Source organism: Lathyrus oleraceus, chromosome 5, assembly GCF_024323335.1.
Source record: "Lathyrus oleraceus cultivar Zhongwan6 chromosome 5, CAAS_Psat_ZW6_1.0, whole genome shotgun sequence".
In the NCBI taxonomy this organism is placed as follows: domain Eukaryota; kingdom Viridiplantae; phylum Streptophyta; class Magnoliopsida; order Fabales; family Fabaceae; genus Lathyrus; species Lathyrus oleraceus.
This window is the reverse complement of record NC_066583.1, coordinates 1,194,671-1,217,975: the sequence shown is the minus strand read 5'-3', so window position 1 is coordinate 1,217,975 and position 23,305 is coordinate 1,194,671. Positions and strand designations below refer to the sequence as shown.

General features: G+C 36.6%; 1 protein-coding gene across 1 annotated transcript; it reads right to left on the bottom strand.

Moving 5' to 3' along the window:
* Window positions 1-8,437: 8,437 nt before the first annotated feature.
* Window positions 8,438-9,650, bottom strand: LOC127088230 (endochitinase A2). The gene has a single exon (XM_051029142.1). The coding sequence runs from the start codon at window positions 9,548-9,550 to the stop codon at window positions 8,573-8,575; it is 978 nt and encodes a 325-aa protein (XP_050885099.1). The 5' UTR covers window positions 9,551-9,650; the 3' UTR covers window positions 8,438-8,572.
* Window positions 9,651-23,305: the final 13,655 nt, after the last annotated feature.

Genomic DNA, 23,305 nt, shown 5'->3' with positions numbered 1-23,305 from the left:
AGTTTGGGTTTTGGAAGATATTTTGAAAGGCGTTGAAGCAAAAAGCAAGAGAGAAAACCTAAGCTGGCATCTTTGACCCGGCGGCTGCTGGTATTTATTTATAGGGTGTGTCAGTAAATGGCGATTCATCGAATCCATTATTCAAAGCTTTCTGTTATCTGTCAGATCTTTGTTGCCCGGCTGCTACTACTCCATCATCATTTTGATCACTTTTTTTATTTTTTATTTATTTGTTGCTTGTAATCATAATTTTACGTTCTAAACGTCAATAAATGCAAGGAAAAGTTGGAAAATACTCCTACGGAACTAAACGGATATTCTAACACACGTAAACTCTATAAACTTCATATGCTACCATTAACAAATATCACAAATTTTGAAGTCCAAATCTTGCTCCTTTTTAACAAGGTTTAATATTAATCTTCATACTTTTTATATTTTTTTAGGGCATATACTGAATTTGATAAAAAAGTTTTGTGGTGAACAATTAGAATAATTTATTTTTTAAAAAAGATGTGTATATAATTTCGTAATATTCAATAAAACTTTTTAAAATTTATAGAAAATCTTACGGAGATTTAAAATATTTCTAATTTCACTAGACTATGATTTCATGAATTTTGTTGATATTTTTAATAGAAAAAATATTTTTCTATCACATAAGATTTTTTATTTATGTTAATTTTGTCTCTTTTTCTTGTAGTTTTTCTCCATATTTGTAGGCAAGTTTATGTGATTACACATTCCCGCACTCTTGTAGGCAAGTTTATGGTTTTCTAGGGTCTGCTTGTGCTAGCTTGACCTTTGACAACTTCTTGTCGAACTTCTCTAACAACTTCACTAGTTGGTTCATCACACATAATTCTTACTGAATCCTTCTTGATATTCTTATTCCAGTCCCCCTCCTTAAGGTCATCTACAATCACATCTCTGTTAATCACGACTTGCTTGTTCACTGGGTCAAACAATTTGTATCCACCAATCGAGTGATATTCCACCAGAATAATCTGACTCGACTTATCATCCATCTTTTCTCTCAACTGATCTGGCACATGCCTATGTGTTATGGATCCAAACACCTTCAAGTGGATTAATCTAGGTTTGACACCAGAATAACATTCTTCTGTGTGTGATACCTTCAATCTCCTTCTTAGGATATTTGTTTAAGATTTATGTTGCAGTCGACACAACCTTACCCCATTGCTCATTTGGGATATGCTTGCCTTTTAACATATTTCTCACCATATTCATAATGGTTATATAATTTCTTTCAGCAATACCATTTTGTTGAGGAGTGTATGGTGACACCACCTCATGCACAATTTCTTCTTTTGTACATAGTGTGTCAAAATATTTTGACATGTACTCTCCACCTCCATTTGTCCTCAAAACCTTAATCTTGTGACCACTTTATCTTTCCACCATTACCTTGAACTTGGTGAAAACACCGATCATATCACTTTTCTTCTTGATTAAGTATGTCCACACTTTTTTGTTGCAATCATCAATAAATGTAACAAAGTACTTGTTACCTCCAAGTGAATCTACCTGGAGAGGACCACACATGTCTGAGTAAATTATCTCGAGAGTGGATTTCGACTTGCTTCTTGAATCCTCGTTGAAGCTATTCTTGTGTTGCTTTGCTTGAACACATTATTCACATACTTCTTTTGGAATATGGATTTTTGGTAGACTTGAAACCATGTTCTTCCTCTTCAGATTACTAATGTCATTAATATTCAAGTGATCAAGTCTATAATTCCATAACCCTTCATCTTCGATAACTGCAGTCGCCAGGAACTTGTGTTCCAACACATCAAGTTCAATCCTGAAGGTTCTATCCGAGACATAAGAGCCTTCAATATTAACATGTTTATCGAATCGATCACTCCCATCATTCTATCTTTTGCATTTGTGTTGGTCTTCTTCTGCCTTGATATCAGTACACCATGATAAATCGTGCCTTTGATGTATCTAAACACCCTCTTACCTGCAGTGAGATGACATTCTTTGTGTTTCTAAATGAATCTACTCAACAATCTGACACTTTGACATATGTCTGACATGATATTGCAAATATACCTCAAGGATCCAATGATTTGTTTATACAATGTCGCACTTACAAATTTATCATCTATCTCATTCTTCAACTTTTCTCTAGTTTCTAATGGCCTAATAGCTGCATTACAATGGCTTATCTTGAACCTCTTTAAGATATCTTAGACATACTTATTTTGGTGCAAATATACTCCTTTACCTGTGTCTTTAAATTCCATCCCTAAGAAATATGACAAATTTCCTAGGTCAGACATTTCAAACTTTTGCATCACCTTCGACTTGACTTTTCTTATCTCTGCTTCATCTGCACCTGTAATCAATAAGTAATATACATAGATGCATATGATGATTCGGCTGACCCCGTCTGTATCATTGACATCCACTCCATGTTCAGAGACAACTTTGTGAAACCTGCTTCGGTCAACAAGCTATCTATTCTCTTATTCCAAGCTCTTGGGGGATTGCTTCAACCCATAGAGAGCCTTCCTCAATTTGTACACCTTCTACTATTGCCCTTTGATTTTGAACCCTGGTGGTTGACAGACATAGACTTCTTCTTCCAAAGGTCCATTTAGAAATGGTGATTCTACATCCAATTGATTTATCTTCCATACCATGTATGTTGTTGTCGACACAATAATTCTGATTGTGTCCAGTCTCACTAGATGTGCTTACACTTCGTCGAAATTAATACCAAGTTTTTTCAAAAAAACCTCTCGCCACTTGTCTTGCCTTATGCTTGAAAATTTCACCATTTGACCTTCGTTTCAGCTTGTAAACCCACTTTACATCAATTGTCTTCTTGATTAACTCTTCGAAAAGCTCCCGGGTCTTGTTCTTCTCGATTTCCCCAAGTTCTTCTTTCATGGCTGCTAACCAATTTGAATCATTTATGACTTGACCCAAATTGATTGGTTCTACTTCATCCATCATCATTGCTTCTTCTATTAAGTCACCATCTGCATCAAATGCTTGATATGGAAATCTCTCATATTCAACTAGCCTTCTTGACTCAGTTCTTACTCTAGTCGATCTCCCAACATTTTTCTCAAGTGACTCTTCATTTCGATTGGTTGGGACTTTAGTTTGTTAGTCTTTTTCAAACACAAGTTGTGACCGTATCTGATTCTTATCAAACTGACCATTGACTCCAATCTCACCCTTTACTTTCATCTACTAGAACATCTCGATTGATCACAAGTTTATCATCATTTGGTGAATACAACTTTATGCACCACTCAAATGATAACCTATATGCACCATAGCCTAACTTCGGTCGTCTAGTTTCTTTCTCAATTTTTCAGGTACATGCCTGAAACAGATTGATCCAAACACTCTAAGATGTTTAACGTTCGGCTTCACACATGTCAAGGCATCATAAGAAGTCCTTTAAACTATCTTCTTGGTTGGACATATGTTTAGAACTTATACGCTTGTCGAAGTTGTTTCACCCCCAAAATCTTTTTTGGCATATCTTTAGCTTTCAACATGCTCCTAGTCGTGTTCATTATACTTCGATTCTTCCTCTCATCTATGCCATTATACTGAGGTGTATAGGGTGAAATGACCTCATGCTCTATACATTCCTCATTGAAAAATCTAGAAAATTCTCGAGTAGTGTATTCACCATCACCATCAGTTCTCAGTTTCTTCAACTTGCATCCACTTTGCTTTTCGAAAAGCAATTTAAACTTCTTGAACTATGTGAGTACTTTAGTCTTCCTTTCAATACGGTAAATCCATATATATCTGGTGAATTCATCTATAAAAGTTGGGAAATAGTAGTTACCTCAATTCGAACTTACTTCAAAATGTCCACACACATCAGAGTGAATTAACTCTAGCTTTCTCTTCGACTCATTGGAAAGTCATGCTTGAATGCTTTCCTAGCCTATTTTTCTCTGCATCATTTCTCACATACCTGACTTGGTTCCTTCACCCGAGGTAAGCCATACACTATCTTCTTCTGGTTGAGCAATACCTAAACTTCTAAAGTTTAGATGTCCATACATGTGATGCCATAGACAGTTCTTTTCTTCTTCGCAGTCGAAGCAAGACACTTATGATCAACTGGATTGATCTCTACTTTAAAGGTCCCGTTTTATGCCAACGGTGCCTTCAGAATCAACCTTCCATCATTATGATATACCTTCATATGATTTTTTTTCTATATTCATGTTGTACCCTTTTGCAAGTAATTAACCTACGCTTATCAATTTACTTGTCGTGAAGGTACATACAACACATCAATGCTATTGGCTTTTTAACCATCTTTTATGACAACAAAGATATCTCCCTTTCCACCCGATGTGATGTGGATACCATCTGCATAGTTTATCATTTTTTCAACTGATTCGTCTAGATTGGTGAACTATTCTATATTACCAGTCATGTGGTTACTGCATCCTGAATCCAGGTGCCACATGTTGGTTTACCTAGTGTTTGACTGAGTGTTGGCCATGAGTAACACGTTCTATGAATCACTATCTTCAGCATGTGCATACTGTACTTCATCAGTATCTTTTGCTCGTGCTTCCGTCTTTCTTCGACAGTCTCAAGCATAGTGACCAAATCCTTGACAGTTGTAACACTGCAACTCCTTCCACTACTACAAAAAGCGCTTTTTACCTCAGACCTGAAATGCACAATACCTCGACTAAAGAAGCGAGGTAACGAAGGACGACATGAAAACTCGCCATTTATCACCTCGGTGGAAATAAAATCGAGAGGTAAAGTTATATGGACATGAGTTCGAGCCCCAACAGCTGCACTTTTATTATTTTCAAAATTAGTTTATCTTACCTTTCGGTTTACAAATAAAACTGAGGGGTAAGATTATTTTTAAAAAAAAAAAAAAGAAAATCGTTATATGGTTTACCCATAATATTTCATTGTTTACCCAAAATATTACATTGTTCAGCCAAAATATTACATTGTTTACACAAAATATTAAAATAAAAATAAAATTTCCTATAGATCTATATAAAAATCAAATTCCCTAGGTGGGTGAAGATCAAATGTTGGTGCAAATATATTCTCTAAGGCTTTGCATGCATTTGATTCTGAAACAAAACAAAATAATGGTTAGAGAAATAAAATCAATATTCAAATATATGATTTAGTGCTCAAATAAATATTTAAGAAAACAAACCTTAAACCCAAGTAATTTTCTGCTCATGCAATCCATCTTAGAGAATTTTTCCAAACGTTTTTATGTTTCAAGCGCTTCATGTTCCATATAGGTTAGATTTTCAATATTCAACATACTTTTATAATGGATGTCCCTTAGGTTTCATGCAGACCACTAATGGCAGATTCTTGAGCGTTAATAAATATTAAATGGACAATAAAGATTTGTTTAAGGGCGTTGAATATAGTAAAAAAACGCTTAACTATCCCCTCAGTCACAAAGAAAACCGAGGTGAATAAGCTATTTTTTTTTAAATTACATTGTTTACACAGAATATTAAAAATACATTGTAAAATTTGTTTTCCAATGAGAATTTTTATTTTCCATGTCTAGGTCCCATGCAAGATGCTAGAGATATGTTTCCCAATGAGAATTTTTATTTTATGCACTTGCAATCCATCCTAGAGATCTGTAGTAGTAACTCATGATCAAATGGACGGTGGTGAATATTTCCTCTTTTTGGGGCTGCTACATATAAGTTAGTCTTATGATAAAATCTGTTTAATGAATGTTTTCATAGTAAAATATGATTATTAATTACCTTGGTTTTATTATAAAATTGAGGTTTTTTATCTTCTCCTTTTAACTATCACCTCGGTGATGACGAAAACCAAGGTGAATATTTTTTTTTGAAATTATATTATTTACACAAAATATTCAAATAAATTGTTTACAACAAATCTTTGCACTTATTACTGAATATCTTTGCTGATATCCAGATTTAGTTGCATTCCCTTCTTTGTTTAATGGTTAAGCTCTCTTCCTTATTGGTTAAGCTCCTTTCTTTGTTGGTTAAGCCCCATTCTTTGTTTAACTTGAAGCAAGAATGATTTTCTGCACTTGCAATTGAGTACTCTTCAAAGGTTGAGCTCCCTTTTTTAACTGATGGTTTATTTCAAAAATATAACAACGACAACATCAATATCATTATGTGAGATAGATTACAAGGACAGAAAAAGTGTTTTCTTCAAGATATAAGAACATTGAAGATTTTTCTGTCTTGTAATCCATCCTAAAGAATGATGCTTGCAAGTTTGGGGCGACTTCATATTAGTAAGGATTATGGTAAAATCTGTTTAACGCGTGCTTTTATAGTAAAATCTTATTATTTTATGTCTCATTTAAATAGAAAACCAAAGGGTTAGTACATTTTGTTTACACTTATAAACAAATAAAATTATAAACTGCGATAGCTGAGAATCAAAACTTGTATTGAGTTGGTTTTTCACCTCGGTGTTATGAAAAATCAACGAAATATATGATTTTTGTTTTGTTTTTTTAAATCATAAAAAATAGTGCGCCTTGACTTTATACCTCGGTTTTCTATTATTCGAGGTGAAAGCTTCGTCATGAAAAACGTATTTGTTGTAGTGTTCATGTCAACTTTCTTGAACTCATCTAGATTCTTGAAGTTCTTCTAACTTCATCTCATCTAGATTCTTGAACTCTTCAGTTGAAACTACAATGTAATCAAACTTCGCAGTCAGAGATCTCAACACTTTCTCAATCTTCTGCAAGTTGTTAATTGATTCACTATACAAATTCATCTGGTTTGTTAACAATACCACATGTGAAAGATATTTCAAGACTGGTTCATCCTCCTTCATCTGAGTCATCTCGAATTATTTTTTCAACGTCTGCAACTTCACCCTTTTCAACTTTTCATCTTCTCCGTACAAGCTTCTCAACTTGTCACACGCTCCTTTGGCTGTTTCTTCTTCAATTATCTTCTCAAAAACGTTAAGATCCACACACTAGTGAATCAAGAACATAATTTCCCCATATTTATTTCTTATTTCCTTGTGCACAGCTTACTGAACATCATTTGCATTCGCTTCCAATGTCGGTACTCTATCATTCACGATTTCAGTCACATCTTGAAATTTGAAGATGACATTCATTTGTGCAACCCACCGTTCATAGTTTTCACTTTTGAAAACAGGTAGATTTGCTGGAAATTACGTTGCTGTTATGTTTCTGTTTGCCATTACAAATTCTCTCTTAATCGTAACTAGGGCTCCTTGATATCAATTTGTTGGAACAAAAGTATTTTCAAAATAGATAGGAGAAGAAGAAGAGAGAAAAGAGAGAAAACTATAAACTGAATTCTAAAAATCATGATTTGTAATGAGTGTGATTCTATTGTGATTTACAACATATTATGCCCTTTATATATGCAACTAAAATTCATGTCCAAAACTCTACAAATTGAAACAAACCTAAAACATACATGTATTCGACTTGGTCGAATACAGTTGACTCTGAAACCTCGACTAGTTATTTTGACACAGTCGATTCAATTTTCGATAGAATATCAAATTACAACTTTTAATATCATCAATATTAAATCTGACTTTATATATAAGCCATAAATAAGTATATATTCACAATTTAATAAAAACATTTTACAAAATTATTACATATTTAATATAATTAGATAAATAATATACATAACAAGAACCATTAATATTGAGTCTGACTTTATATATAAGCCATACATAATTATATATTCAGAATTTAATAAAATCAATATTTTAAAAAATCATTACAAATTTAATATAATTAAATAAATAATATACATAACAATATAATAGAATGAACAGTAAAAATATATTTATTTTAAAAGAGATATTGTGATAGTAATGGATGGTGGTTGGAAAAAAAATACGACGACGTGAAGAAAATATATTTTAAGAGTTTGTTTTTTGTGAACGAATTAATGCATTTTTTTTTTAGATTTCGATTTTATAAAGTTGATTCCGATGATTTAAAAACAATCTTTTTTTAAAAGTTTGATTGGATTATTTCTTGTTTCCAGTTAAATTAATTGAACCAATTCAGTTTTAAAACACTGTCTATCATAGGTTCGTAATTAAAATGCATCGAAATGAATATAATTCTAATACAATTTAAATTATTTATTTTTTAATTGTTTTTTTCTAACTATTTTTAGTTTCTAAATTATTATCTGTCACCTTTTATTAATAGTAATATGGATTGTTTAACAAAAGCATGTTATTGTTTATTCGAAAATGAAAGAATAATAATAAAGAAAAAGACAAGATAGGGTACGACTTCTTTTAGATGACAATAGTGCCGATAATGATAGTCGAGAATGAAATGGTCTTTGAGAAAAACAATATACTGCTAAAAGATAAGGACAGTGTTATTTGTATTGAAAAGTATGCGTGAGTCGAGTAAGGATTGAAATCCATTGATAGTAGTAGTAGTTTATTATACATGTGTCACACTCATATATAGATGAGTCAACCGAAGTAGGTGAACCGTGATTCACATTTATTTATTTTTGAAGAAAAAGCCAATCTAGGCTGCTGCGACGGTGTCGAGAAGGATTGATGATAATGAGAGTGAAGATCCGAATGGCCTCTGAGAGTAACAGTCCAGATTAGCTCCGTATCCAATTCCAAATATGTCACAGTATCTCTTGTAAAACCCGATCCGATCCTGCACTCTACTATCCTGTCCTCTCCCGCATTCAAGTCCTCCGTTTATGATGTTCGTCACTGTTCCGTATCCGGGAAGCCTCCCCGCCGCACGATCGCCACTCGACGGACTCCATCCTCCGGTGATAACGTCGTGGCAGGATGGTTTAGGTGACTGAGGCGTCATCCAGAACCATAAAGCGGTCTTGAAGGATACAACAGGATCAGTAGCGACGAGGTCTGGATTATTGAGCAAGTCAACACCAATCGCTCTTCCACACTGTCCGTAGTTGTAATTCCATGAGATCTGAATGGGACCTCTACCGTAGTATTGTTTTCCAGAAGCACATGGAAATTCAGAGCTTGCTTGGCAGTAGGTGCTGGGATTCTGTTCTCTGAGAAAGCAGTATCCCCAAGCGTAGGGACCATCGGGTGCAGTTGGCCATCCACCGGTGGTTTCGTGAGAAGTTTGACCTAAGAAAGCAGCGATTTCTCTTTTTTTAGTGGCGGTATCTCCTTTATTGGCGAAGTTGGGGAAAGCCTTTGCAGCTGATAGGAAAGCGTCGTAGGTGTAAAAGCCTTTCCCTTGACAAGCATTATCATTGCGATGTTTGAGCATGTTGTTGAAGGTGTCACCGGAGATGAGGCTAGAAAGGGTGCCGCCACCGCCGCTGCTTCCACTACATTGACTCTGGCAACCATCACCGCAGTATTCGGAGGTTGAACCGCACCAACCGAATTTGCTGCAGCATAATCCACCGGGGCACAAAGCACCCCCAGCTTGTGTTCCGCATTGCTCTGCTGAGCAGCAGGAGACTATAAATAGTACTAATAGTATTGGGATTCTTAACTTGCTCATATTTTGAGACTGTATGTTTGTGGATAGACCCCCTCTATCTATATATAGCCGTGGTATATGTTTATATTAGTTTAATAAATAAATAGAAAAATGTTTTGTAGACAACAATCTACACACTCAATTGACTATTTTAACATAGAAAGAAAATAGAGAGGAACGAGATAGATCTGTCTATGTTAATTGTTGAATAGATATATAAAAAATTGACTATGTATCGAGTAACGCTCTTACTTCACCTTTTTCTTTTTTTACATAAGGATGCTTTTCAATTTCATTCCCAAGGATATCTTTAACCTCATATAAGATCTAACAATATTTCGGTTCGGTTGGAATAATGGCTACTTATAAAATTGTTTATAATTTTAAATAACAAAACTCAAACACAACTTTCTCATTCATATTAATTATTTATTTGAATTAATGCAATAATGGTAAATATAAAACTCTCTTAAACACGCCATTAATCCCAACATGCATTAATGAAACTGACAAATTCAATAAATACTCCATCTCGGAATTAATTCTCGTTCTAAACTCAAATATCTTTTCTAGTTTTTAACTAAATTGAATTGGTGAGAAACTAAATTACTCTCTTCATCGTAATAGTAATTGCTACAATACAAAAGAAAAATTAAAATAATGTTGGATCGAAATGTCCAACCTTAATTTTTTTTTGGAGATATATATTAAACTAAAGAAGCTAGCACAAGGAATGCTAGGATTACAAGAAGAACGAATATATATTGTTAGATGATACACATATCTCCCAACTACACAATAAACTGCGCCTCCTCCCTACAAACAAAACACAACAAAAGCCTAAAAAACAACTATCCTTACTCCAACAAACACCTAAAACCAATGCACCAGACAAAAAAACACAATCTTACCCACCAACTCAATACAAAATGATACTACCACCTACACCATGAGATGAACTAGCTGAGGAGATAGAGAAAAAAAGCCTCCTAACTATATCTGGATGCCAACAGCCCCAACAAGAAACGCCGCAACGCAAAAGCACCCGAAATTATAACAACTACCATGGCACAACAGAATCAAGAAGTCAAAGTAATTAAGGAATTACAACTCATGATGATACAATTGTCATTATCTGCATCATTATGGACAGAAATGCAACAACATTATTTCCTTCCTTTTATAGCTATGTACAGTTACTGTCATTACTATTGTAATTATAGATGGCTCAATTATAGGAGAATGACCATACACTATTATGTATATTTAAGCACTGTTGATACAATGAGAACAACATCCTATTATTCCCAATTTCTAACTTGGCATCAGAGCTTTAAGCTTGAAAGCTCCCTTCTTTTTATTCGATCCAACCATGTCTTCTACTGCCAACACAAAGAAAAATGACCTGCCCACAATAGTTTCTGTCAAGCTGGATAGAGACAACTACCCTCTATGGAAATCCTTGGTCCTTCCATTAATCAGAGGCTGCAAACTTGATGTTTACATGTTGGGAACAAAAGAATGCCCAAACCAATTCATCACATCAAATGAAACAACAAAGAAGGCCAATCCCGACTATGAGGATTGGATTGCTCGAGATCAAGCACTCCTTGGATGGCTAATGAACTCTATGACAATAGACATAGCCACACAATTGATCCACTGTGAAACATCTAAGGAAGTTTGGGATGAAGCTCAAAAGCTTGCTGGAGCACATACAAAGTCAAGGACAATCTACCTAAAATCAGAGTTTCACAACACTCGTAAAGGCGACATGAAGATGGAGCAATATCTCATGAAGATGAAGAATCTTGCAGACAAACTGAAACTGGCAGGATCACCTATCTCAAACTCCGATCTGATGATCCAAATCTTGAATGGATTGGATGCTGACTACAATCCTGTAGTAGTCAAACTTGCTGATGAAATCAATCTCAGTTGGGTTGATCCACAAGCACAACTACTAGCCTTTGAAAGTAGAATAGATCAACTCGACAAACTCAGCGGTCTCACAATCAATGCATCTGCAAATTTTGCCAACAAGACTGAGCACAGAGGAAACAAACATGGAACACGAAACTGGAGAGGTTCCAACTTTAGAGCTATGAGAGGAGGTAGAGGTAGAGGAAGGCCTATCTGCCAGATATGTAATAGAGTCGGTCACACTGCTGCTCAATGTTACTATTGGTTCGATAATAGAGTCGGTCACACTGTATCCAAGTTAACTGCTGACAATAATGCTCTTGTTGAATTTGATGAAAATTGTTGCTATGTGAAGGACAAAGTGACAGGGAAGGAACTTCTAAAAGGGAGGCTTAAGGATGGCCTATATCAACTCTCAACCAATAAAGATCCTTGTGCCTACATGTCCCTCAAAGAAAATTGGCATAGGAAACTTGGACATCCCAACAATAAAGTTCTGGAAAAGGTACTGAAAGATTACAATGTAAAGAGATCACCTAGTGACCAATTTACATTTTGTGAAGCATGTCAGTTTGGCAAACTGCACTTGTTACCTTTTAAATCCTCTTCCTCTCATGCTAAAGAACCTTTAGATCTGATTCATACCGATGTATGGGGCCCTGCACCAATATTGTCTAAATCAAATTTTAAATATTATGTGCATTTTATTGATGATTTCAGTAGATTTACTTGGATTTTTCCCTTAAAACAAAAATCAGAAACTGTGCATGCCTTTAACCAGTTCAAAAATTTAGTGGAAAAACAATTTAACAAGGAAATAAAAGTGATTCAGTGTGATGGTGGAGGTGAATATAAACCAGTACAAAAACTTGCCATAGACTCTGGTATCCAATTTAGAATGTCTTGTCCATACACCTCCCAACAAAATGGAAGGGCTGAAAGAAAACATAGACATGTAACTGAACTGGGATTAACATTGTTAGCACAGGCCAAAATGCCAATGTCATACTGGTGGGAAGCTTTCTCTACTGCTGTTTATCTCATAAATAGACTGCCGTCATCTATAAATCCAAATAAAAGTCCTTACTCACTATTGTTCAATAAAGAACCTGACTACACGACCCTGAAACCGTTTGGTTGTGCTTGTTACCCTTGCCTCAAACCTTACAATCAACACAAGCTTCAATTTCACACAACTAGGTGTGTATTTTTGGGTTATAGCAATACTCACAAAGGCTATAAGTGTGTTAACTCTCATGGAAGAGTGTTTGTGTCAAGGCATGTAGTGTTCAATGAGAATCACTTTCCGTTCCAAGAAGGTTTTCTTGACACAAGAAATCCTATAAAAATTGTTACTAATGATATTTCTATAGGATTTCCTTCTTATCCTACAGGTGTAGCTACAGACAACATAGATGATGCAACTGGCAACATTGTTGATCAACAAGAGCCAGAAGCAAATGACAATAACACCATAGAAGATGAACCAGTCGTGGGTGAAAATTCTGAACCTACAAATAACAACAATCTCAAAGACAGTAGTAGTGAAACGGAAAACCCAACAGAAGCGGTTGGAAGAGAATCGGTGGAGGAAATCACTCAGACATTCTCAGAAAATAATTCACCACCGCAGCAGAACATCACCAACACACACTGGATGAGAACAAGAGGCAAGGCAGGAATATACAAGCCCAAACTACCTTACATAGGGCTAACTGAAGCATCTAAAGAAGATAAGGAACCAGAGAATGTAAGAGAAACACTAGTCAGACCAGAATGGATAACAGCAATGGACAAAGAGTACAAGGCATTGATGGACAATAAAACTTGGACCTTGGTACCATTTCAGGGACAAGAAAATATCATTGACTCAAAGTGGATCTACAAAACAAAATACAAGGCAGATGGCACAATTGAGAGGAGGAAAGCAAGACTTGTTGCTAGAGGTTTTCAACAAACAGCAGGATTGGACTATGACGAAACATTCAGTCCAGTCGTAAAATCTAGTACTATAAGAATCATTTTGTCAATTGTTGTACATTTTAATTGGGAAGTCAGACAATTAGACATAAACAATGCGTTCTTGAATGGAAATCTCAAAGAAACTGTTTTCATGCATCAACCGGAAGGGTACATTGATCAAACCAAACCACGTCACATATGTAGATTAAACAAGGCAATATATGGTTTGAAGCAAGCCCCGAGGGCCTGGTATGATAGCCTGAGACACACACTATTAAGTTGGGGGTTCCAAAACACCAAGAGTGACTCGTCCTTATTTGTCCTAAAAGAGGCTAATCACACTACATTCCTTCTCATCTATGTCGATGATATTATAATAACCGGCAGCAACAATAAGTTCCTAGAAGCTTTCATCGGCCAACTTAATCTTGCCTTTTCACTAAAAGACCTTGGAAATCTACACTATTTTTTGGGAATAGAAGTCTATAGAGACAACAGTGGGATGTACTTGAAACAGACAAAGTACATAGGAGATTTACTCAAGAAATTCAACATGGAAAATGCAGCATCATGTCCTACGCCAGTGGTAACCGGGAGGCAATTCACAACAGAAGGAGAACCAATGTCCAATCCTACACACTATAGACAGGCTATAGGCGCTCTACAATACTTAACCAACACAAGGCCTGATATAGCCTTTGCAGTCAACAAGCTCAGCCAATACATGAGTTCTCCAACAATAGATCATTGGCAAGGTATAAAGAGAATACTGAGGTATCTCCATGGAACAACAAACCTAGGCTTGCACATTAAACCTTCAACGAATCTTGACATAGCTGGGTTCTCAGATGCAGATTGGGCCACAAGCATAGATGACAGGAAATCCATGGCGGGACAATGTGTGTTTCTTGGTGAAACTTTGGTGTCGTGGGCCTCAAGAAAGCAAAAAGTGGTATCCCGGTCAAGTACAGAATCAGAATATAGAGCCTTAGCTGATCTAGCAGCTGAAGTAGCATGGCTGAAATCATTACTAGGGGAACTCAAACTGCCAATACTTCGAAAACCTGTTATGTGGTGTGATAACTTGAGTGCTAAGGCACTAGCCTCCAATCCGGTTATGCATGCTAGGTCTAAACACATTGAGATAGACATTCACTACATACGTGATCAAGTTATTCACAATGAAGTTACAATTGCCTATGTCCCTACTGCAGACCAAATTGCAGACTGTCTAACCAAGGCTCTAACTCACACTAGATTCAACATCATGAGAAGCAAACTTGGTGTCACTGAGTCACCACCAGTTTGAGAGGGGGAGTCAAAGCAATTAAGGAATTACAACTCATGATGACACAATTGTCATTATGAGACAATTGTCATTATCTGCATCATTATGGACAGAAATGCAACAACATTATTTCCTTCCTTTTATAGCTATGTACAGTTACTGTCATTACTATTGTAATTATAGATGGCTCAATTATAGGAGAATGACCATACACTATTATGTATATTTAAGCACTGTTGATACAATGAGAACAACATCCTATTATTCCCAATTTCTAACTCAAGACATACTAGTACAAAACAAATTATGTCCAAATTAATATTCCACAATTGAAACTCGTGCTAATAGTAACCCAACAATCTAAAACGCCCAACATCAAAAACGCAACGCAGAAGCACAACCAAACTATTCAATAGAACACGTGACCGCATGTTCCGAACAGAACACAATAACCAAGAGCTCCTCAAGATTCCTTCAAACTCAACAACCTAAATCGAAATTCAACGCAAAACTCAGAGTCAAACAACCAGAGCACAACGATTAAAAGCTAATGCTACCAACATGGCCGAGCAATAACAAAATCACTCCTCATCAAACAAGACAACACCTGAAATCAAAAAACTGATTTGAAGGAGTTAAGGAAGTTGTCATCCTTTGTATTAGATCCTTTGGACTTCAAGTAACGTCATGGGAAGCTTTTGTATGTGTTATCTACTGATGTGGTTGAAGGATTTCTGACTGTTTTGATTCAGTTCTATGACCCTCTTTATCGGTACTTCACTTTTCCCGATTATCAGCTTGTGTCCACGTTGGAGGAGTATGCCCATCTCTTGGGTATACCCGTATCTAACAAGGTACCTTTCAGTGGATTGGAAGAGATCCCGGGGTATCATGTCATAACTGAAGCTCTTCATCTGAAGAAATATGAGATTGATGCTCATTTGATGAAAAAAGGAGGGATTCTAGGGTTGACTTCTGATTTTCTCATTGGTAAAGCTATTGTTTTTGCTCAAGCCGGTAGCATGGATGCTTTTGAAGTTATCTTGATATTGCTCATCCATGGTCTAACATTGTTCCCTAACATTGACGATTTTGTTGATGTTAACGTCATTAGAATTTTCTTGATTGGGAATGCTGTTCCGACTCTGTTGGGTGACATGTACTTCTCTCTGCATTTGAGGAATTCTAAAGGTGATGAGACTATTGTATGCCGTGATCCTCTCCTGTACAAGTGGTTTATTTCGCACTTGCCTCAGCCGCCTACTTTCGTGGAGAATCGACAATGTCTACGGTGGTCCCAAAGACTTATGCCTCTCACTAATGATGATATTGTTTAGTATGATTATGCATTGAGTATCTTGAACACTATTGATAGTTGCGGTGAGTTCTCTAATGTGCCGCTCATTGGTACAAAGGAGGAATCAACTACAACCCTGCATTGGTCCGTTGTCAACTTGGGTTCCCTTTGAGAGATAAGCCTAATAACGTTCAGTTGGAGGTTCTATTCTACCAGGAGGGTAAAGATTCCCGACTTTTGAAGAATAGAATGGTGTGTGCTTGGCATAATGTGCATAGGAAAGGAAGATCTGAGCTTGGTTCATGCAACTGTGTAGCCTTGGAAGCTTACACTATTTGGGTGAAGAAGAGAGCTTTAGAGTTGAAGATGTCGTACGCTTGTGAAAGACCTATGTCTGTGGTTATGGTTGAGCCATCAACTCTCCCTAACTAAGATGTAGAGGAGTTGGAAGACTCACTTGCCAAGATGAAGCAAGAGAGAGACTTGTGGGAAGAGCCATTCCATGTTTTGAATCGAAAGCATGAGGAGTTGCAGCTTGAGTCGAAAGACAAAGATGCACTTATTGAGATTCTTGAGGATCGTGCAGTAAAGAGACAGAGAGAACCAAAAGGTTTAGTTGCCTCTAGTATGCCTCAATCTTCCGGTGCTTCGAAGAAGATTGTTGACTGGCTTGTCCCTGAGAAGACTCAGATGAAGACATCCTTTGAGTCTGAGATTCGACACATCTGAAGGAAGTATGCTCCCATAGCCAGATCGTCTGATACAGTCGCTAGGGATCCTTATGATGATAGTTTCCTTTTCTCTTGTATTTGTACTTTGGTTTCTGAAATTGTACTCAGTGTAATCCTTCCAAATTTTATGAATAAAAAGAGATTTTATGGTCAATTGAATTGTTATTATTAATATTTGCAAATAAGACTTCATATATTCCTTGAAATTAAAACATAAAAAAATATTGCATTTCATGCATCATTTGCATAGCAGGTTTCTCCCGCCAGATGTCTTATCAGTTCTTCTTCTGTGTATCAACCAAGCTAACTCATCCTTACAACACCCGAGCTAATCATTTGAAAAGAATGGAGCACCTCGAGCAAGAGAACAGAGAACTGAAAGATGAGATTTCCATACTCACAACCCTGATGGAGTCTGTAATAGCTGCTCAGAACCAGCAGTCTCCACCTCCCGCAACTCCTCCTCCTTAGAGGACTGTCATCTTAGAGATTACTTCATCAACTGTGCCTATGGTGGCTAGACAGTCTGTTTCCGCCATGCCAATTGGATTCTCGTGGGGAATATCACCCAATTTTGTGCCTGAAGGGTATGCGCCTACTTTTGCTTTTGTGTCGACATCTAGCCCGGTCCTGACTGTACCTCCTCCTATTGTTCATACTCTGCCTTGTGTCGAGGACACCACTTACCACTCTGAGCCGTCTGAAGGTCCAGATGTTTATGAGAAAATTGATGAAATTAAGGACCAATTCCTTGAGTTGCGCAAATAATTGAAAACACAAAGAGGGAAAGATTTGTTTAGAAAGAGTGCTGCTGAACTCTGTTTGGTTCCCAACGTCAAAATTCCGGTGAAATTCAAGGTCCCAGACTTTGAAAAATACAAAGGGAAGATGTTTACTCAAACTGATAATGATCAGCTGCTTATTTATGAAGGAGAAGAGCGATCCAAAATGCAGCGGAATTTAAAAAGTTTCTCCTTTAGTGATCCTTATGAATGGGCATGATCAGCGATAGAATCGTTACCTCCTGTGGCGATTGAAACCTTTGATGCAGATCTATAGAGCGATCATGAACGTTGAATGGTGACAACGCCTCTACTCAGTCCACACGAACGGATTCCTTCAATCTCAGTGCTAGCTGCTATGAATGAAGGCTTTGAGTATGTGTGTGTGTGTGTGTGTGTGTGTGAGAGAGAGAGAGAGAAACGAAATTACAACTTCACAAATGCTTCTGCACAAGGGTTATATTTATAAAACCACTTGTGTGGGCTGCAAGCTAAAAAGCCTACTTAAGTGTATGTGGTCAATATCTTATAATATGCCAAAATCACTTAAGCGCGTGGTACCTTACCATATTTCATATTCTACTTAAGTACACCGTACCTTACGATGTTCTACAATTCACTTAAGTGCACCATACCTTACGGTGTTCCTTAGTTACTTTATCTCTTATCAATCCGTCCTTTTGTGTGTGACCTTGTAGGTTTTCGCGACATTGACAATTATATTAAATCACGTATTTAACATGATAAACAGTGAGCGGTATCTAGCAACACATCACTGCTACCCAAGACACGAAAATGTCATGTGATATGACAAATCCTTTTGTGATAATACTTATGTGTATAATTACCCTTTTACCCTTATGTCTATATTGAACACAAGGCATAGACTGTGTCATCCTTGTCCAGTTCAATGTTGGGCCCGTAGACATTTATCCTGTTACACAGGATGGGTAAATTCCATCTAGGTCACTCATGTCCCTCAGCATGCTTCGTGGAGTACCCATCAACTGTCTTTATGGCCATCCAGTTACGGACAATGTTTGATCAGCAATAAGGCACTCGACTCTACATCTAGGGTCCATAGTGGTTTTAGGTCGAAGGGTGGTATACACCATTATCACCATGAGAATAACTTATGACACTTTGCATAACATTCTATATAGTATTCTCATAGCGGGTCAATCCAATATAAATATTACTCTTAATATTCATACCTATGTTTAAGACTTGATAACTCCTTATCCATGATCCATGAGATGTGATCATCAGTCTATATACATAATAGTCTTAATGCTTTAATGTTATCCCATTTCACAATAAAGCTCGACTACGGATACTTTAAGAATAGTGTCCTTATGTTTAATGGGATCTCATGATTAAATCACACTTGATACATTAAACGGACTAGCTATTCTAGGGACTTTATTAGACAGACATGATAAAGAAAAATCCTTTTATTATGAATAAATAATTCGATACAAGTACCAAAAGTATTGGCCTCTAGGGCTTACACCAACAATCTCTCACTAGCACTAGATCCAATCAGGCATACCCCTAATGCCCATAGATCTAGTATGGCCATCATGCTTCTACTGCGTAAGAGGCTTTGTCAGTGGGTCAGCAATATTGTCAAGTGTAGGTACTCTGCATATTTTCACATCTCCTCTATCTATTATCCCTCGAATGAGGTGATAACGCCTAAGTATGTGTTTGGATCGTTGGTGAGATCTAGTCTCCTTAGCTTGTTGATCGCTCGACTTTATGAGTCGAATTGGGGTACAAACTGCAAGTGCACAGTTCTATCGCGTAGTTTTAAAAGATATCGATCCCACAGGGACTTATGAATCGATATACCGTTATCTAAGGTTACTTCGTAAAGCTAAGGCAGATGATATTTTGATTGTTTGGGGGAAAAACTAAAACTAAACTAAATTCTAGATTAAATATCAATAAAGCGGATATCGGTATGTAATTCGTCGTAATTAGGGAATCAAATCTTCGTTGGTTTCTTGGTTTTTAAAATAAATCTTTTCAGTAGATACTATTGATTAAAAGTCTTATCTCAAACTCTCGCTCTGTTGAATAAACTATGATTTTATATTAACGTAGCTGTCACTTATAGTTAAGTCAAAAACCACTTTTTGAAAATAATTGAATCCGTAGAAACTCTTTTTAAGAAAACACTAATCGTTTAAACACCCTTATCTCAAACTCTCGCTCTGTTGACTTAGGTTATATAATTAAGTTCAAATGCTTAACTCTCGCCCTCACATTCAATCTTTAAAAATACTTTTTGAAAAAGGTTAGAATTTAATTAACTCTAAAAATTGCTCTCGCCCTGATCTAGAATTAATGTCCAATTTACACTGTCCAGTCAAAAACTCAAACTTTCGTTCTATTGAATTTAACTTCTTTATGTCTTTTACTCTCGTACAAAAACTTTGTTATTAAACCTGTAAATTGTGACCATAAAAAGAGTGACTTTATTTTTAAATAAAATTAAACCAACTTAGTTTTGATTCCTTATTCCGCTTACTTTACATACCGATATCTAAATTAATTAGCCGGACATGTTAAACAGGCTTAAACAATTATTACGCTTAATTAAAGCCATATCAGGCAAACAATATAGATAAACAGCAGTGCAGAGCATATATAAATTAAAACAATAAATTAAAGAACCTGTAAAATTAATAGAAATCTTGATTGTTCTCTAACTTCGATGCTTGAACACTCCACCACAGACCGGTTGGATTTGTTCTTCACAATCTTCGATCAGACAGTAAAATAAAGGCGAAGGAATAAAATACTATGATCTAACGTAAGGTTAGATCTAGTTAAAGTTACACAATAGTTTCCGGTGTAGAAACTATTGTGAGAAAATTAATTGAATGCCTAAAAAATTAAACTAACAAAGGAAATAAATTGCTGAAGAAAAATATGGAATGCTGGAAAAAATATAATGCTGTAAAAATAATGGCAACAGAAACAAGGTTGCTGAAAAAGAAAAAAATGCTAAAAGCTAGAAAGCTGAAAACTAAATTGCAGAGCGTAAAAAATGTAAAAGTAGGCCCTTCCAAATTCTCCCATTTGGGTCCTTTATATAGTGTCCATTTGGTCTTGGTGGTTGAGAAAATCAAGGGAGACTTGGTTTTGGTGGTTGAGAAAATCAAGGGAGACTTGGTTTTGAATGAGGGATCCGTGGAGAAAAGTTTGTTGGAGCAAAATTTGGCACGTTTGGCTGACTGCTTCAAAGCGTACTTCGTGGATGCGTCAAAGCCAAAAATATAGGAGTGGGGTGTGACGTCCGTCACACCATGTGTTACGCTCGTAACACAAAGTAGCAAGGCGTGACGGTCGTCACGGCTTGTGTGGCGCTCGTCACACTTCAGCGCCCCTGGCTTGTGATTGTGGGTTGGGCTTTGGCTTGGTGGAATTTGCTTCTTTTCATTTCTTTTTGCACCCCTTTTCTTCCTTTTTCACTTATGCTTCAAATAAATTACCTGAAACAAATAAAGGGAAAAATACCAAGTAATATCGAATAAAATGAAATAAATCGAAACAAATAATAATATAATTTAATTAAATCGAGTCCAAAAATGTGATATAATTTCATGTTATCAAACTCCCCCATACTTAGACCTTTGCTTGTCCTCAAGCAAGATACAGTATAGAAATCGTTTTAAAAATTTGGCCAGATGAAATTTCAAAACACACATCAATTCGTACTAGGTTGCAAGTAAACCTTGTTTAGAAGTAACCTGGGTTTAATCTTGACATCAACAACTACCGTTACAACCTCAGATAACCCCACCTTATGCAAACCAGTTCGAGTAATGCCATTATAGCTATCCTAGTTCCTTTACTCTTATTTCACCCGTTTTCATTCTAGCGAAATCACATTAAGCCCTTTATCTTTTCGCGCACATAGTGGAGTAACCGGTTAGTGATTCTGATCCCCTTTTATCTAGAAGTTCTGGTACATAAGTCAGATAACTTCGTTATTCAGTCCATTGCAAATTGCGGGGGATCGGACCGTAGTCCGCCCTACCAAGTTCAGCACCAGATACCTGCTGTACCAACTCATAATGGATCTCTCGTATTATGCTTTTGTATGATCTGCAACCTTTAGATTAAATGATCTGGTAAGGATCACCTAACTTAATTAGTGCATTTCCTGACATATATATATATATATGTTTTTATGTTACTTTGGGAATCATTCACTTATATTCATCGGCTCTCCACGTAGTTTGCTATTAAGATGGTGCTGACTTCTCGTATAAACTACTTGGGGTTACTATAAGGTTAAAAGTCCATGGACTTGGTATAATAGGTGCTTATCCTGATCTAACGTGTTGAGGTTCTCAGAGCGTTGTTATGGTAATGATTTTGTTTTTGATTTCACTCAAGTTTTATAAAATAAGCAACCTTTATACTTATTGGGTGTGTTAAATTTTTGTTATGGCTCATGAAAATTTTGAGGGGAATAGATAATAGAAAGTTTTTCACGCTAGGGACTTAACTTAAAATAAATCTATATTATGATAATATATATATATATATATATATATATATATATATATATATATATATATATATATATATATATATATATATATATATATATATTTTTATAAGGGAAATAACAATGAAAGGGAAATAACAATGAAAAGAAAAATACATACTTGAAAAGGAAAATGGAGGATAGAAAGAACACGGTTTTCCCCCCCATACTTGAATAAAACATTGTCCTCAATGTTTGAAGGAAACGAAATACAAAAAGGAAAAGAAAAGGGAACTAAAATCAATGTGGCCTTCCGCCTCTTGTTCTTGGGCCTGGTGATCGCTGACGTAAGTCTAAGTTGTCGAACCTGCTAAACAACTCAGTGAACCGCTGATCGGTTATGTTATTCCTCTCTTCCTGCTGTTGTTGCATTTGACGCATCATTTGCATCATCTCGACATTCTGTGCTTGCATACCATCAATAGCATCCATGATGTCGTCGTTGGTTGCAGGCCTTCTTCGTCGACGACGTTGTGAGGATGGGCCAGTTGCATTATCGGAAGGGTTGAGCGGAACTGATTGTTGTGCAGGAGCATGATCACCTTGCTCCATTTCTTCAAACTCGTCTGCGGGCGGGTTTGTATGCGAAGGCTCGGTAGCTTCGGGAGCATTTAGATCATAGAGGTGGCGGTTGGGATTGGTGACATCTGTCAGGGAAATGTTGGGGAGAACAACGCTTGGGACGGCCTGGTTATTCACCATAAGGTAATATTTTCCGCCTACTCGGTTCTTGATTAGGTGGCTGGACCGACAGTAGCCTATATCCATAAATAGGGGAGGTAAAGATTCTAAAGTTTGGAGTCGGTCCCCTAGGTTTAAGCCAAGTGCTATGGTGGTTATTAATCCACCAATTACAAAAGGTTGACGGCCTCTAGCACATAAGGTGCGGATATGATGAAATAGGAAGGAGGCGGCGTTTACCTTAGCCTGCGGTTCGAAGGCGCATTCGAGGAAGAAGAGTTCCTTTGCGTTGACCTTGCTGTTGTTCGGTCTTCCAAAGACGGTGTTTTGTAGGATACGGATAAAGTACCGGATAGTTGGGTTATGTATATGGGAAACAAGGAGCTCTTCCCAGTTGTTGGCATCTACTCCGGATATTTTCCTAAAGAGGTCGAAAGCAGCAACTGTGCTCCAGTTTAGGTTTGGAGGGATTCTGGGGTAGACTTGACCTTCTGTGGGGAATTGTAGCATGGTACTCAATTGGTTTTGGGTTAAGGAGTACTCGG